This window comes from Bubalus kerabau, chromosome 1, assembly GCF_029407905.1.
Source record: "Bubalus kerabau isolate K-KA32 ecotype Philippines breed swamp buffalo chromosome 1, PCC_UOA_SB_1v2, whole genome shotgun sequence".
Lineage (NCBI taxonomy): Eukaryota > Metazoa > Chordata > Mammalia > Artiodactyla > Bovidae > Bubalus > Bubalus kerabau.
In genome coordinates this window covers 216,589,789-216,604,571 of record NC_073624.1, presented here as the reverse complement: position 1 = coordinate 216,604,571, position 14,783 = coordinate 216,589,789, and the positions used below count along the sequence as shown (strand labels likewise).

The following is a 14,783-nucleotide window of genomic DNA, read 5'->3' as shown; positions in this document are numbered from 1 at the left end:
AGGAGCAAGATGGACCTCCTTGAAACAGGCAGGAGGGCCATGTCTGGGAACAGTATGCAGGACAGTTTGGCTGGAGGGGAGGGCTCAGGAATGTGAGTAATTGAAGATAATCCAAGAAGGTTTGCTAGAAGCTGCTCCCATTTCTCTTTAGACCACAGCATAGCCGTAAGTGGGGTGGAGACAGTCACTGCCCAGGTATGGAGAATGGCCTCTTTGTAACACTTTTGACAGAGCAGAGGCCCACATCTGGAGCCAGCTAGAAATTCACTGAGTCCACAGCTTAGCCAGACTAGAAACCAAGTCTGCTCATCAGGACCCTCTGGGCTCACAGCTGTGGGAGTACTCCCAGGAACACTGAAAAGTCACGGTCAGCATTTACCTCCAGGAGGGCCAGCCAAAGTCCACTGCCACTGTGTTTGCACTCAGGAACTGGCTCATCGTGGGAGAAGCCCAAAATCATTCTTTCCCTGGCAAGAGAGATGGGGCTGAGTCACAGGTACAGTTCTGAGAACCTACCAACCTGGGGGTTTGTGTAAGTAATCCCTATTGATTAGGAAATTTCAAGGTCTGATTAATTTGAGGTCAAAGAATTTTTCATGTCCTGCTGTCCCTGGGAAACAGGAACAGAGAAGTTATCTCTGGGAACAAGAAAGCTACTCAACTGAAGGTATGATATTAAAGCTCAGTGGGAAGCCAAGAGCCTTCAGAAGCACCCATCTCCTCTTGCTGCCCTGCAAACTTCCCGAATCATTCAATCAGAAGCTGCCTGGCCGGACCCTTGGCTGTGGACGTGACTAAAAGGATGCCAGGGCTGGCTGGGCCAGCAGGCGCACCAGTGGAAGAGGAGCTGGGGGAAGCTGGAATCGAGTGAGAGACATCTGTTCAGGCATCCAAAGGGAATCTCCAGGCAGGAAGGGGAGTGTTTAAAGCACACTCGTTTGGTTAGCAAATGAAGAATCTTGAAGACAGTGCTCCCAAAAGGTGAGGGGCGGGAGGCAGTGTGCAGAAGCGACACACATGACACAAAGCAGCAAAACTCCCCTGAGCTGAGTTCCAATCCCCCTCTGACTCCTTGGCTCAGCTCTTGGGCACCTCTTGCAGATGATGTGAGCTTTCTCCTGGTAAGCTCCTTCAACTCCTAGCCTGCTTACCCTTGAGAATGAAGTTTTGTTGCTGTTGACAGTGCTATCATCACTGTCTTCCAATCTCCTGGAACTTCTGTAGTGAAAATAACTTCAGTGGGGATGTGAATTCAGTCACCTATCGACTCGTTGTGTCTCCTGGGGGGCAAGCAAGCTTTCAGCCTCTTGTTCCCATGAGTCTCTTCCAGATGTGGTGACGTGGCCAGAGGTGCTAGACTCTGCTGCATCACAGGGACCATGTAAGGAAGGCCACTCTGGTCCTGCACATGGCACCGGTTTGCAGTCTGAACTTCTAGCTGCACACTCACTCATACCTAACACTGCCTGAATACCCAAGCAGTGAGTGCCATGAGAAGTACCATAAGAACCCTCCAGAAGGGGTCTTCTCTCTAGCAGAGGATTACACAGGCATATTACCTATGATTAAAGAGAGAGACCATGACTTACTTGAGAGGAGAGAAAGAGAGATTCTCACTTGAGCAGGGCAAACTTTCATGGAAGAGATGGTTACTGGGCTGGACAAAACTTGGATGTGTGGAAATGAGAAGGAAAGCACTCCAGCAAGCAGACACCTTGAGCAGAGCTCAGAGATGGTCGACTCTGGGAAGGCTCTGAGAACAGCTTTGCCAGACTTTGGCCAGAGACTAGAAATGGAAAGGAAAAGAGAGGAAGAGGGAACCTCAGCTGAAAGTCAGGTTTTAAACTCTCTGACTCTCCCTTCGTTTGCTCTGTTCTTCTTTTTCCTTCTCTTTCACTTGCTTCCTTTCTGCTTAGCCCAAATGCCCTCCATCTAACCCTCCATCCTTCCATCCAACCCGAACAATGCAAATGGAATGGGTGTGGGATTAGCATAGAACATCTACTGCTCTAGAGAAGAAAGTCCGAGGTCAACTGTCCTTTCCAAGAGGATGCAGCCCACAGCCTCGGGGTGAAAGGAGACGCCTAGAACTTTGGCTGGAAAACCGTATTAGCATCTCTTCGGCACACATGAAATCTGTAGGCTCACAGAGAGGCCCTTCTGCTTGACAGATAGAATCTGACAGGGATCTGACCCAGAAAAGATGCAGGAAACTTCAGCTGAGAAAGGCAGCATAAGGTGGTTAGGAAATGTTCACACTGGAGTCAGATCTGATAGTCACAGCACCATCAGCTGTATAATGGGCATATTGAATTAAACGAGAGAATGTTCACAGTGCTCAGCACAGGGCCTGATCCGTATGAGTGCTCTGTACATGTCTGCTTTTTATTATTTTACTTGTGACAAAGAACAAAGACCAGGAAGGACTACACTCCAAGCCAACCAAACCAAGAGAATTCCAGAGGGAGCTTACTCATGAAAAGACCCCAGGTTTTGGAATCAGACAAACCTGAGTTAGAACTCCGACTACACCATTCTCCAGCTGTGGAACTGTGCGCAACCTGAACTCACCAAGCCTCAGTTCCAACTGAAAGATGGGGTTGATAACACATCCTCATTTGTATATGAGGATGTAGATAATACATCCATTTTGGGAGGGTTATTGTGAAGATTACAGATAGCGTAACCAAAGTTCCTTCATATACTAGGTCCTCAATTATGAACTGTAAAAACACTCAAGCTGTGATTTTAAAACATTTTACTGTCTACTGCCCATGCTTCAGTTCAGTTCAGTTCAGTCACTCAGTTGTGTCTGACTCTTTGCCACCCCACGGACTGCAGCACGCCAGGCTTCCCTGTCTATCAGCAACTCCTGGAGCTTGCTCAAACTCATGTCCATCGAGTCAGTGATGTCATCCAAGCATCTCATCCTCTGTCGTCATCCTTCTCCTCCTGCCTTCAATCTTTCCCAGCATCAGAGTCTTTTCCAGTGAGTCAGTTCTTCGCATCAGGTGGCCAAAGTATTGGAGTTTCAGCTTCAGCATCAGTCCTTCCCCTGATAGTGCCCATGCTTAGAGGCTCCTTGAAAGAGGTATGACTTTTGAGGCTTCCTACCCGAAGCTCCAAGCCCCACACCTTTTCCTTCTCACTCTCCACCATCATTTAGAACTATCACAGATTATCCTCCTGTAGTGGCCATTCAAGAGCTGCGTAGCTAAGTAGATAGGTTCAGGGAACATGGTGATGGTGTTGACTCCACACTAGAATGCTCCATGATTTAAAACTTAATAAAACAATGACAACTTCTGCTTTCTTTTTTATTGTAATCAAACATACTAAGTTTCCTCAGGAATGTTTAACTCTAAAATCACCATGGTCACTCAAAACTCTGCTGCTGGGTAAACTCAGCAAAGGGAAGAGCAAAGAGAACTACTGAAAGCCCTGGAGGGGGAACAGAATGGGTAGCAAGAACAGCAAGAATACCAATGCCCACCCTAAATCCCAAGCACCAGGCCATGTACTGAGCACCCAACACACACTTTCCTCTCTCATGGACCACGAAGCTAGAAGCAGTGAAGAGGCTTGCTCAGGGTCACACAACTAGAAAGGGTTGTATCTGGATTTGAACCAGGATCATCCAACCTGAGCTTTTGCATGTAACCATTCTGCTAACTGCTTGCACAGAGAACAGAGTGAAGGTTATCTTTGTAGGCAAAGCAACTAGCTGTGCCATGGATGTGGGACTCTCAATAATAAGTCTCACAAAAGGGAGAAATCCAGGAGAAAGCACACTGATGGGATGAGCATTCCGTGTTTGCTTATTCATGGAAGGTCTACTCTGGAACTGGTGGTGTTCCTGCTGAGCCCTACTCCACTTACATGGTCACAGAGCCAAGAGCTCCCTGTGGACAAGGACTGCAACTGCTTTTTATTTCCAGTGCTAAACACGGCAACTGGTAAGAGGTGGCAGTGGGGAGAAGTATGCTGGAATGAATGAATGAACAAATGAACCAACAAGCTAAACTAGTCAACAATCAACATTTCCATGTCTCTTCTTCCCTCCTCAATTTCTATGACTTGAGAACTTTGCCAAGACAAAAATGGGACAGAGTAACATTAGCACCATTGGATCCACTCCTATTGTCTCTTGTCTTGTCCAACTATTTGCAACCCCGTGGACTGCAGCACACCAGGCTTCCCCGTCCTATGAGATGTCCACTCCTATGAGAAGATTCAAATAGGCAGTGGCAACACAGAGTTATTCTAATTCCATTTTACTGTCCACACTAAAAAAAGCCACTTGACTAGTATAGTACCTGTCTCTCTCTACCTGTGTAGACAGTTTTCAGGGCAAGGGGTAAAAAGATTTCTATAAGGAAAGGCTAGTGATGAGCTAAGTGAAAAATCCTGATCACAGTCACACTGGACATCAGCCTTTGATGGCTTTTCTGCAGAAAATAGAGTCATTTTCTCTATAAGCACTGGATTTCATAAATTTTTTCTCTAGCTAAGTTATTCTTCAGCTTATCAAATCATGCATTGCCACATCTCATTATTCGGTAAATGAGACCTAGTGTCAGAAAGATCTGGGTTTAATGGATATGGAGATCACACAGCCTCAAAGCCTCTGAGCTCAAACGTAGCCCTTTTCCCCTACCCCTAAAAGAGGCAAATGCAAGATATAACAGTCTTTAAGGTGGCATCACTGATGCAACAGACATGAACTTGAGCAAACTTTGGGAGATGGTGAGGGGCAGGGAGGCCTGTTGTGCTGCAGTCCATGGTGGGGGGAGCGTCAGCACGGAGCTGAAGAGACCTGACAGTGACCCTGGCTGCCCTCGTGGAGACCAGTTCGTTTTCAGCCAATTGCCTGCATCAACTAAACTGCACTTTCACTGGAGGATGAGGAGGGAGGCATAGGCTAGAGAAGGCGTGGCCTCACTCATCTGCCTGGCTACTCGAACCTTTCCAAAGGCAACAACACTTCAAGAGACTCCGCTCAAACCACGCAGAGAACAGAATGAAAATAGGAGGGTGGAGTAGAACCACAGCCAGAGAGGAGGAGAGCACAGAAACAAGAGGAGGAAGGAGGGAGGAAAATGGGAAATTTCAGAAAGGAGAATCATGGGCTTGATTTTATGTATTAAATACCACTACAGTGCTTACTATTTGCCAAGTACTGTCCTAAACATCAGAGAAGGCAATGGCACCCCACTCCAGTACTCTTGCCTGGAAAACCCCATGGATGGAGGAGCCTGGTGGGCTGCAGTCCATGGGGTCGCTGAGGGTCGAACCGACTGAGCGACTTCACTTTCACTTTTCAGTTTCATGCATTGGAGAAGGAAATGGCAACCCACTCCAGTGATCTTGCCTAGAGAATCCCAGGGACGGCGGAGCCTGGTGGGCTGCTGTCTATGGGGTCGCGCAGAGTCGGACACGACTGAAGCGACTCAGCAGCATCAGCAGTGCTAAACACTTTACAAATACTGACTCACTGAATCTTCATTATTAGCCTCAGTTTACAGAAAAAAGAAACCAAACATGGGAAGCGTCGATGATCTAAGATCATGTGGCCAGTGTGTGGCAGGACCTGAACTTGATCCCGGACAGCCTTGCTCCAGTCCACACACTTAAACACACCCCCGTCAGGAAAGTCTGTTGTAACAGGAATACATGGCCCAAGGGTGCTAACATTCCATGAAACAGTCTGAAAAAATACTCAACAATTAGTTAAGGAATGTTGATAGTCTTCAACTATTTATTCTTAAAATATCAGATATTTCCTTGTAAATGAATATAAAGCAGTGAAAAGAGTGAAGGGGATACTCTTCCTTCAGGCTATAAAAGAAAAATAACAATGAATGGATCATCTGAAAGCAAATTAAGAGCCAGGATTTGGCCAATACGCCCGAGTCCCCATATGCCAGTACTGTATTCTCACTAAAAAGTCACCAGGGGCTGGGAGGAATAGGAAGTTTAGGTGAGATATTTACAGAAAACCAGCTCTGGGTATAAATATTATACTAAACATGAAGGCCGGTCAAACATGCAACCACAATAACTGGCTTGAGATGGACTCAAAAACCAGGAGCCACATGAATTCTAGTCCCGCCCGGCCTTCAGGTCCTGTTTCCCAGTCTCCTTTACCAGTACAGGGTATTCTGTCTCAGAGCTCCCTTCTGTTTCTCTTTCCAATTTAATTTCTTAGCTCCCAGCCTCAGCCTAGTTCTCTGGAACAACCCAACACAGTTGTGGGTACGGTCTGACATATATTCACTTGACAGGCTGCTGCACTCCACGTAAGCCTATCTTTCATATTTTCAGCTCCAGGTCATTACTCCCTGTGAGGAAGAGTATGAATCACATAGATGGGAAAGCTGAGGTGGTCAAACCAGTTATTCCCTTGAAGAACTTTCATAACCGCGTAGCATACTCTCAGTCCAGAATGGTTGAGGGGCAGGAATGGCCTGGGCAATCCATCCTTTGATCAATCCACCCTCTTGTGGGCCAGATGGCAAAAAAAGCTGGCCAAGACTACACTGTTTTTCTGAGTTCCTGTTCTATCGTATCTAGCTGTGGGCTTTTCTTCCTCTGTTTCTCTCTGATGCTGCTTTTGAAAATTCTCCCCCTGCTCCTGCCTTTGTTCCCTGGCTGACTGCTCTTCTGCTTAGGGTGTTCATTGTGTCTTGATAGTGTGCTTCATGTTACTCTCATCTCCCTTGGGTTAGGAACGTTTCTCTGTGCTTCAAAAGCACAGTGGGAAAAAATTCTCTAATACACACTGAATTATCTGTCATGAGGTTGTCTTCTAAGTCCTGCTACAAATACAGAAAAGTGCCCATGTAAAGATAAATAACAATTTGGGCTTTGGCTATCAGCTACCATCAGCTTTTTGGGAGCATTATGCTATAAAGTCTGTCTACAAATAAATAGCACGTTTGGAGCTAGGTTGCTTTATTACGGAGGAAGAAATGACACTGTGGAAATTAACAAAACCCTAATCAGAGGAGAACAGAGTCTCAAGAAAGCCTCTCTTGTTTAAGTTGGGTCCACTGTCCTCTGTGGTAGGTGAGGGCGAGTGGGAATGGTTCCCACTTTGTCCTCTCTCAGAATTTCTCCCCTTCCTGCACTGCTGCCCAATCTGTTATGCTGGTTTGTCTGCAGGAGGCAGCAGAAGGTGCATGGAAGGGCCCTCCCCAGATAAAGACAGAGAGGCCAATGGTGAGGATCAGGACGAGGGTCCTCCCAGAGCAGCCACAGTGCAGGGAGCCACAGGGTGAGCCAAGCAATCTCCGCTACTTCATGGCACTGTGCGTTGCTCCTGAGCAGGGCCACGTCAGCACCCAGAGAAGGTTAACTGTTGAAAAACAAAACTGACTGCCCCTCATGTCCGCAAGTCAACCTGTCATGGGACCGTGTTGTGACCAGGCTCTGAGAATTACCAAAACACGTGTAGGATGTTTTGTTGTTTGCTCCACTTTGTGGTGATCCAGCAAGGGCACAGGAAACCATAGTATGACCTGAGGGTTCCTACCTGGGTTGAGGAGAATCTGTTGCTCTGGTTGTTGAAGGGAAAAACCACAACGGTTGCAATGAATCTAATAATGCTACCTCCCAAAAAGCCTCATTTGCAGCTAATGATTGAGTAATAGTATCACCAGGGGCTGCTGCAGGGCCAAATAAAGCTTTGATAGCATCCTCACAAATCATTTGGCCGCTACTGTGAGTTCCCAGAAACTGGAAACAAGCAGTGGTTGCCATCTGCGTTGAGAATTTTTTTAATAGCTCTATTTTTATTGTTCTTATAATGAAAAGGGAATGTTTTGCATTTCCCAGAAATTGCTGTATATGTCCTCTTAATACCCAGTGAGGCAAACAGGATAAAAATTGGGACATTATGATCCACTGAAAAGTCACTCTCTTTGAAGAATGTTCAGTCTATCTGTTCTAATGGCAGATATCTATCTAATGGCACATGGCTATCCTGATGGGGCCAAAGAGCAGGGCTGCCTAAAGCAAATACTGGCTCACCTTTGTCACAGGGAGGAAATAAGCTAAGGAGCATAATTTTCTCAACTGTATACTTTATTCCCATAAATGTTACTTAAATGTTGCCTATTGCCAGTTTCTACTGGCCAAGACAGAATCAAATGGACAAGTGGCCAAGTAGCACCAAATATTTGTAGGTAAAGGATGTTTGGTTGCAGCAACTCAAGTCAACCTGCTGAATCAAACAGAAAAAGGAAGATGCTGTATTTGAATCTACAGGTGTCTCGTGGACCATGTGGGCAAAGTGGAACCAGGCCTCAGAGGGAGTAGGAGCATCTTTCTAGACAACTTCATTCTTCTTTCTCGGTCTTTAACTGGCTTGTTTTGCTACTTAGTCCACACAGTGGAAGATAGTCACCCAGATCTCTCAAGGCCACACATTAACTCCTCAGTAAGTAAAAAGACTGCCTCTCTTGATCACAGGCTCAAATACACAGCTGAGAAAACCCAATGGATCCAGTTTAAGTCTGGGTTTTACCCTTGGTCCAACATCTGTCAAGAGGGGTAAGATCAACACAATACAAAATGTCCCATCTTGTAACCCAGCCACTAGGGCAAGGCAGTTCCAAGAGAAGGGAGGTGGCAGGGAGAGGCTACTGTGTGGGGACGCAGTGTATCAGGGCTCAAGCATGCCACAGCAAGCGACACGGACCCAAGCCCAACACCACTAAAATCCAGGGAGAGAACGCTGAGGAGGGTGAGCGTGTCATCTGGAAACACACAAGGTTAGGAAATGAGAGAGCAACTTTTCTACAGTATCTCATGCAATCTTACAGAACAATGTGACAGACTCTGTTTTGCAGAGGACAGTATTGAAGCTCAGAGAGGTTAAGTAGCTGGCCCAAGGCCACCTGGCTAGTAAATGGTAGAAGCAAAAGTCAAACTCATGTTGACTCTAAAACCCCATTCAGGCTCCATCTATTCCAACATGTTGACTCCCATATGAATTCTGCCCAGAGATAAGTCTCCTGGAATTGGAGACAAGCGTTTGCCCAGAAAGCTGGCTATTGTTTTCTGTGCCTGAGATTTCTCAGGGACCTCAGTTTGCCAAGCCCTGATGCAGCCAGTCCTGTGAGAGCTCTGGCCACAGCACAAAGGCCCCAGCATCCCCAAGTCTGAGGGGCCCAGCAGGTACCTGACCTAGCTGCTCCCTCTCTAACACACAGGCCACCCCCGCCCCAGGGGAACATGTCAGCCCTGAGCTACTCAGAGGCCATGTACTGTTCAAGTGCTACCAATGCCATTTTCCTGTTTGCGTTTTCTTTTTGTTTTTGTTTTGTTTTTACAGTTCGTTGCTCATCCTAACTGTCAACAGCAATTGCTTACCATGTGGTATGAAAATCTCTCAGGCTTACGTCAACAGTCTATCGCTGTGAAATTCCTGGCTGTCTTTGGAGTCTCCCTAGGCCTCCCTTTTCTCGCCATAGCCTATTGGATTGCTCCGTGCAGCAAGGTACAGACTGCTGAAGGTGCATGTCTTTGTGGTTATTTCTTCTCTCTACTTAGCATAACGTGAAGTCCATTTTGTCCAAATATGCAGCTCATCATTTCCCACATTTGAAGAAAATAGCCCTGAGATACCCAACGAAAGTAGAAAACCACTTAAGAGGGAAAATATTAAGGTTTGCTTTTTTAAATCATTTTCTTAAAAGCCAGAAGAGTGATAACGTGGAAACTTTTATATACATGAGGCATAATCTGATCAATAACAGAATAGAGGGGGAATAAAGGCACTTTTCCTTTTCTAATTATGCAACGTCCTAAACACACCCTAAAACCCCACAGTAATAATAATTATAATAATGATGACAGGAACTAGTTCCATGGGGAATTTGATAAGCTAATGCAGTCAATAGTGTCATCAACGAATGGATCCTCTTGTCGGATCCACCAAGAGAAAACTCACGCCAGGACGATGGGCCAGAGACTTCAGGTCTGCTAATGAGGCCGCCTAGCCAGGCGGACAATGAACTGACTGCCTTCGAGTAGGAGGGCTATCAGAGCATGGACAGCCAGTGCTTACTGAGTACTTTCTTTTTGCTAAGCCCCATTCATGGAACACCTCATTTCACACTCTCAATTAGGATGCATACACTTTACAAGCAGATTCAGGAAAGAGAAATGACTGGTTGCTGAGAATCAAAGGCTTCTCATATTGGGGCACTGCAGATCCACCTCAACATCTTCCTTGTTTCCCAGCTTCCTTGTCTGGGTTCTGGCCCACATGGGCAGCTAATTAGGTCATGAGAAGAAAAACAGCCAAAGAAAAAAGGAGGGGAGCTGGAAAGGCACCATGCTGGGTTCTTTGCTTCAGAAAGGGGGCTATCTGGTTCCTGCCTGGAACAGAAGAAGTGAGATCTGCAGGTTCCAAGCTGCCACACCTCCTGTTTCACCATCCCTACAGCCCTTCTGATTCAAAGCCACAGAAGGCACCAGTGGTCACTCCAGCTTCAGGCAAGAGCGAGTGCCTATTAAGACTAATCATGCAGAAATTCTGAAATATATTTCGTGGGTTACATGGTCATCAGAGGTTCCAAAGCTGCATTTACTCAGTGATTTATTACAAAAAGAACTAAGCTTAGGTAATCAACATTCGGTAGAAATATGACTACAGGGAGATTAGTTCCATGGGGAATCTGGTCGGCTAATGCAGTTAATAAAAGTGTCATCGGTGAATGGATCCTCTTGTCAGCCCCACCATGAGAAAATTCATGCCAGGAAGATGGGCTTCAGATCTGCTAATGAGTCTGCCTAAAAAGGGGGGCAATGGAGTGACTGCCTTAGAGTAGAAGGGGTATCAGAGAATGTAATCAGGACTCAGACTCCTTCTCCTGTAGAATAGTATTAAAAATAAAAGTCCTCATACTGAATATTTGTGATGTCCAATCTTATATCTATTGAGGATTTTGTTTCTATGCCTGTACCTCTACCATGGCACAGATTTGCCATTGCCTTCTCCGATTTGCTAAACCAGTATTCCCCAAATGATACATACGGATGGGAAAACAATCTTTTCTGTCCTTTATCATGAGCTGGAAAAAGCACAGTGAATGAAAAAAGACTAGCCAGATTTAAAACTGGATCAGCAGTGGTCACTGATTTTAGGCACTTGTTTTCATATTGGTATCATCTAGTCTGTACTGCAAGTTAGATCACTGCCTTCATCCAGAGATGGATGGGGACTTTGCCTTTATAAGCCCCCAACTAATTCTAGGACATCAGTCATTAAAATTACAGCCAAACACTGCCTACCCTGACTTTTGTCATTAAACTACATGTGACAGTTTGCCTCGACCGACCTGGGGAAACATTCAGAAAGGATGATCTGCCAGCTGATGACTACATTTTTTACATTTTCAGTAGATCTGAGAAGTCAATATCATGCAGATGTGATGCCAAAAAAAGGGGAGGATGGTGGAAGTGGGAGAAATCTTGGACTTTCTGTGGACCCAGTAACCCAGTAAATTCAAGGGACAGATGTCACTATAGAACACAGGGGTTCTATAGTAGTCCTCTGGAATATTTTAGAAGTAATGATTACAGCAAAGTTTGGCCCCATGGCTGGAGCTTCCTCTCCTCTGTTCAAATACTTGTCTGATCAACATTTTGTGTTCCTGAAATGTCCAACAAGACAAAGAACAAAAACAGCACTTGAGATAAACCTGAGGTTGCCATTAAGCCACTTGTGGTTTCTTTGCACTTTCTGGGCTCCAACTCTGAGCTCAGTGCAGTGGAGGGTGTGTTCACAGCTAAGTGACAAGCATTATTCCACAGCATGAGATAATTTTTTGTGGCAATGCTCATTCCAAGGAAAGATTCCTCATTAAAGAACTTGTCAAACTCACTCTTAGGCAGCCAAAGGACAGATAAAACAGTCAAGATATTTTAGTCTTTTCTTTCACCATTTAGAAAGAAGTCTTTCCAAGTTTGGCAGAGACATTAGATTCCTGAGGATTACAGAGAAGTCACATCTTCTGTGTAAAGAAACCAGTCCTCTCTAAAGGCCCCTGGTCCCCAAGAGGAGTGCCCCAGTGGGGAACTCTGTTAAGTTGCTGGTGTCTCTCCACCCACGGGTCGTGCCTTTATATCTGTCCAGTAATTCTATAGAAAAGCCAGTCATTCTAGCAATTCCATGTGCTAAGAGCTTTACTATACCTCCCTCAAAGAAATTAGACTTTTGATGCTTTTATAAATGTATTCATAAAATGTCACTGCTAAACCTCATCAATCTGCTAATGTCCATCCATGTCTAGCAAACGTTGAGATTTCTGTTTCCAACTTAATGGTACATTTACTTCCTAAAAGTTGCTGTCCAAATTTAACAACTATCAGGGACCAAAATTTCTGAGCCTGCCAGAATAACCTCATCATATCTTTCCTATTGAATTCCCAAGGCTGTCCATTATATTTTTAAGTTTCTGAGGGTCCCTAAAAGACAGCTGAATAAGGAGATGATATAGGTGAAGAGTATCAACAGGAGTTGAGCTTACTAACACGGAGACTAAAGAGGGTTACCAAGTCACAGACACGTACATACGGTAATGACTACAGGTTTGGAACACGGCACTGGTTTGTCAGGGTCAATAAAGAGAACAGTGATTTTTCATCTTTTCACCACTGAAGGGTCAGTGAGTTCTTGTTCACATGGATGCTCTCAGGTAAATCTCTTCCTAGAGAGCTCTTTATCCTCTAAACAAGGATAAAGCTCTTTTGCCATGCCAAAGAGCTTGTATGACTGATTGCACTGTTTTCCATCCTTTGATTTCCCATTCTGATGCATAATTTAGGTTGTCTGTCTGTTAAAATCTGAGAGCTGAGAAAATAACCATCATCCTCAAGGGCTCAAAAGATCTCTCAGCAGCAGGTAGATGGCAGAAGTCGGCATCAAGAGTGCTGAGGAACTGCACAAGTTCTAGTTATACAAGTACAAGAGGGGAAGCTGTCTACCTCTGTTACCTGTTAACCCTTGTGGTCCAGCTGTCCTTATTAATTAGTACACAGACTTGGAAAGCGAGAGCTGTAAACAACTTTAGACTCCTACCTAATGTCTTTGCACTGTGCAGTGTAACAGTTCATAACTCTTGCATGTAGAAATATTAAAATGTTAGTCATTTCCCTAAACCGCCTTAGCCTCATCCCAACAAAATCATCTAGTTAGAAAGGAACGAGAGACTATAGCTTTTGAAGGCCCAGCCTTGACAAAGCTGCAATGTTGTCCAGAGACAAGACAGAGAGAGGACAGTGCCTCCACAGGTCTTTGTATCCTCCTCATCTGTAGCTACCAGAGAGCCGAAAATGAAGTGAAAGACGCTTAGTCACGTCTGACTCTTTGCGACCCCATTGACTAATACAGTCCATGGAATTCTCCAGGCCAGAATACTGGAGTGACACACGATTAAATAAAAATCCTAATGCAATATTTAAAGCATTGCCACAGAGGGGAAATCTGTGCCAGGAAATAGAGCATTTTCTGCTCTTCTGTTCTAATAGCTGCTGCCCTCAAATCCAGACAGAGGGTCCATCACATGTCACCCTGCTGGGAGAGGACTTACGAGTGCCAGAGGGCTGACCACCTCATCCTTAGCCAAGTCTGAGCCCTACAAAATTCTCTCCCCATCTCTCCACCCATTTCCTACCAGGGTTTTGCTTGATTCTGTCTCCACTAGAAAGTCAGCCACTTTGAAGGGAAGACCCAACTCTTACAGCTTGTTTTAGCTCCATCACCTGCAGTGTCCGTCATCAACTTGTCCATAGATAGTTCCCCAAAGGGCTCATAACATAAATACATAAGGATGCTATAGAGGTCTCCCTTTGTGAATCCTTGCACACAAGCTTTTCAAGAGTCAGTCGATTTTTTTTTTTTTTGGTCTTTTTTTTTTAGTCAGTCGATTTTAAGTTTCCCCTTAGGAGAACTGCCTAAGGCTCTCCAGTGCCACATACTATAGTATTTCCTATAGGCCAGTAGCTATGCTGCACTGCACATGTTAAATAATTCATTCCCAATATCAACTCTATGCAATAAGTACTATTTTATCCCCATCTTACAGGTGCCTTCAGTGAGACACAAAGGGATTAAGAAACTTGCCAGAAACCACAGAGCTGTGATTTAAAGCCAGGGTCTCTGCTGCAGAGACCTGACCTTAGCCACTGTCCATGTGCACATACACATCCCAGCATTCCCAATCACCCAGTCACATCGCCAGCTTTACAGCCTTCAGTGCTGGATGTAAAGATCTTAGCTGCTGACTACTGACCTTGGAATGAATCTGATTCAGAGCTTTATAGTTAGCAGGGCTTTTCTAGAAGGGAGGAGTCAAAATCACCATGTGATTTTCACTACTCATTCGTCTTCTTTCCGTAGAAGCCCTACCTTTATAACCCACTATTACTCAGCACCTCTTCAGCCCCCAGGACAAAGAGTAGAATCATATGGTAATGTGAAAACACCATGATCAGAGACACCATGTGCTGAGTGAACATATACTCCCCACTTCAAAGAAGGAAGATTTCTGAGCCCTGGGTTAGAGATTTTTAAAAAGAATTTTTGAGGGAGCATTCTGAGTAATCTGCCACGAATTTAGTCAAGCTCATTCAAAAATTTGAGAACCACTCCAGCCTTGTATGTTTCTTTTGGAAAATGCTTGATCCAAAGTCTGCCTCAGCTGATTCAGCTTTGCACAGCGTGTACACTAAGCCCTTGCTTGTGGCCACTGGCAGCAGACAGCGAGTGAGGG

At 45.2% G+C, this 14,783-nt stretch overlaps 1 protein-coding gene across 1 annotated transcript in view; it reads left to right on the top strand.

Moving 5' to 3' along the window:
- The window catches only part of TRPC7 (transient receptor potential cation channel subfamily C member 7), a 144,100-nt gene that overhangs the window by 66,680 nt on the left and 62,637 nt on the right, over positions 1-14,783 (top strand). The window contains exon 4 of the mRNA XM_055549354.1: positions 9,338-9,502. Within this exon, the coding sequence (XP_055405329.1) occupies positions 9,338-9,502 (165 nt within the window). The remainder of the gene's footprint in view (positions 1-9,337; positions 9,503-14,783) is intronic.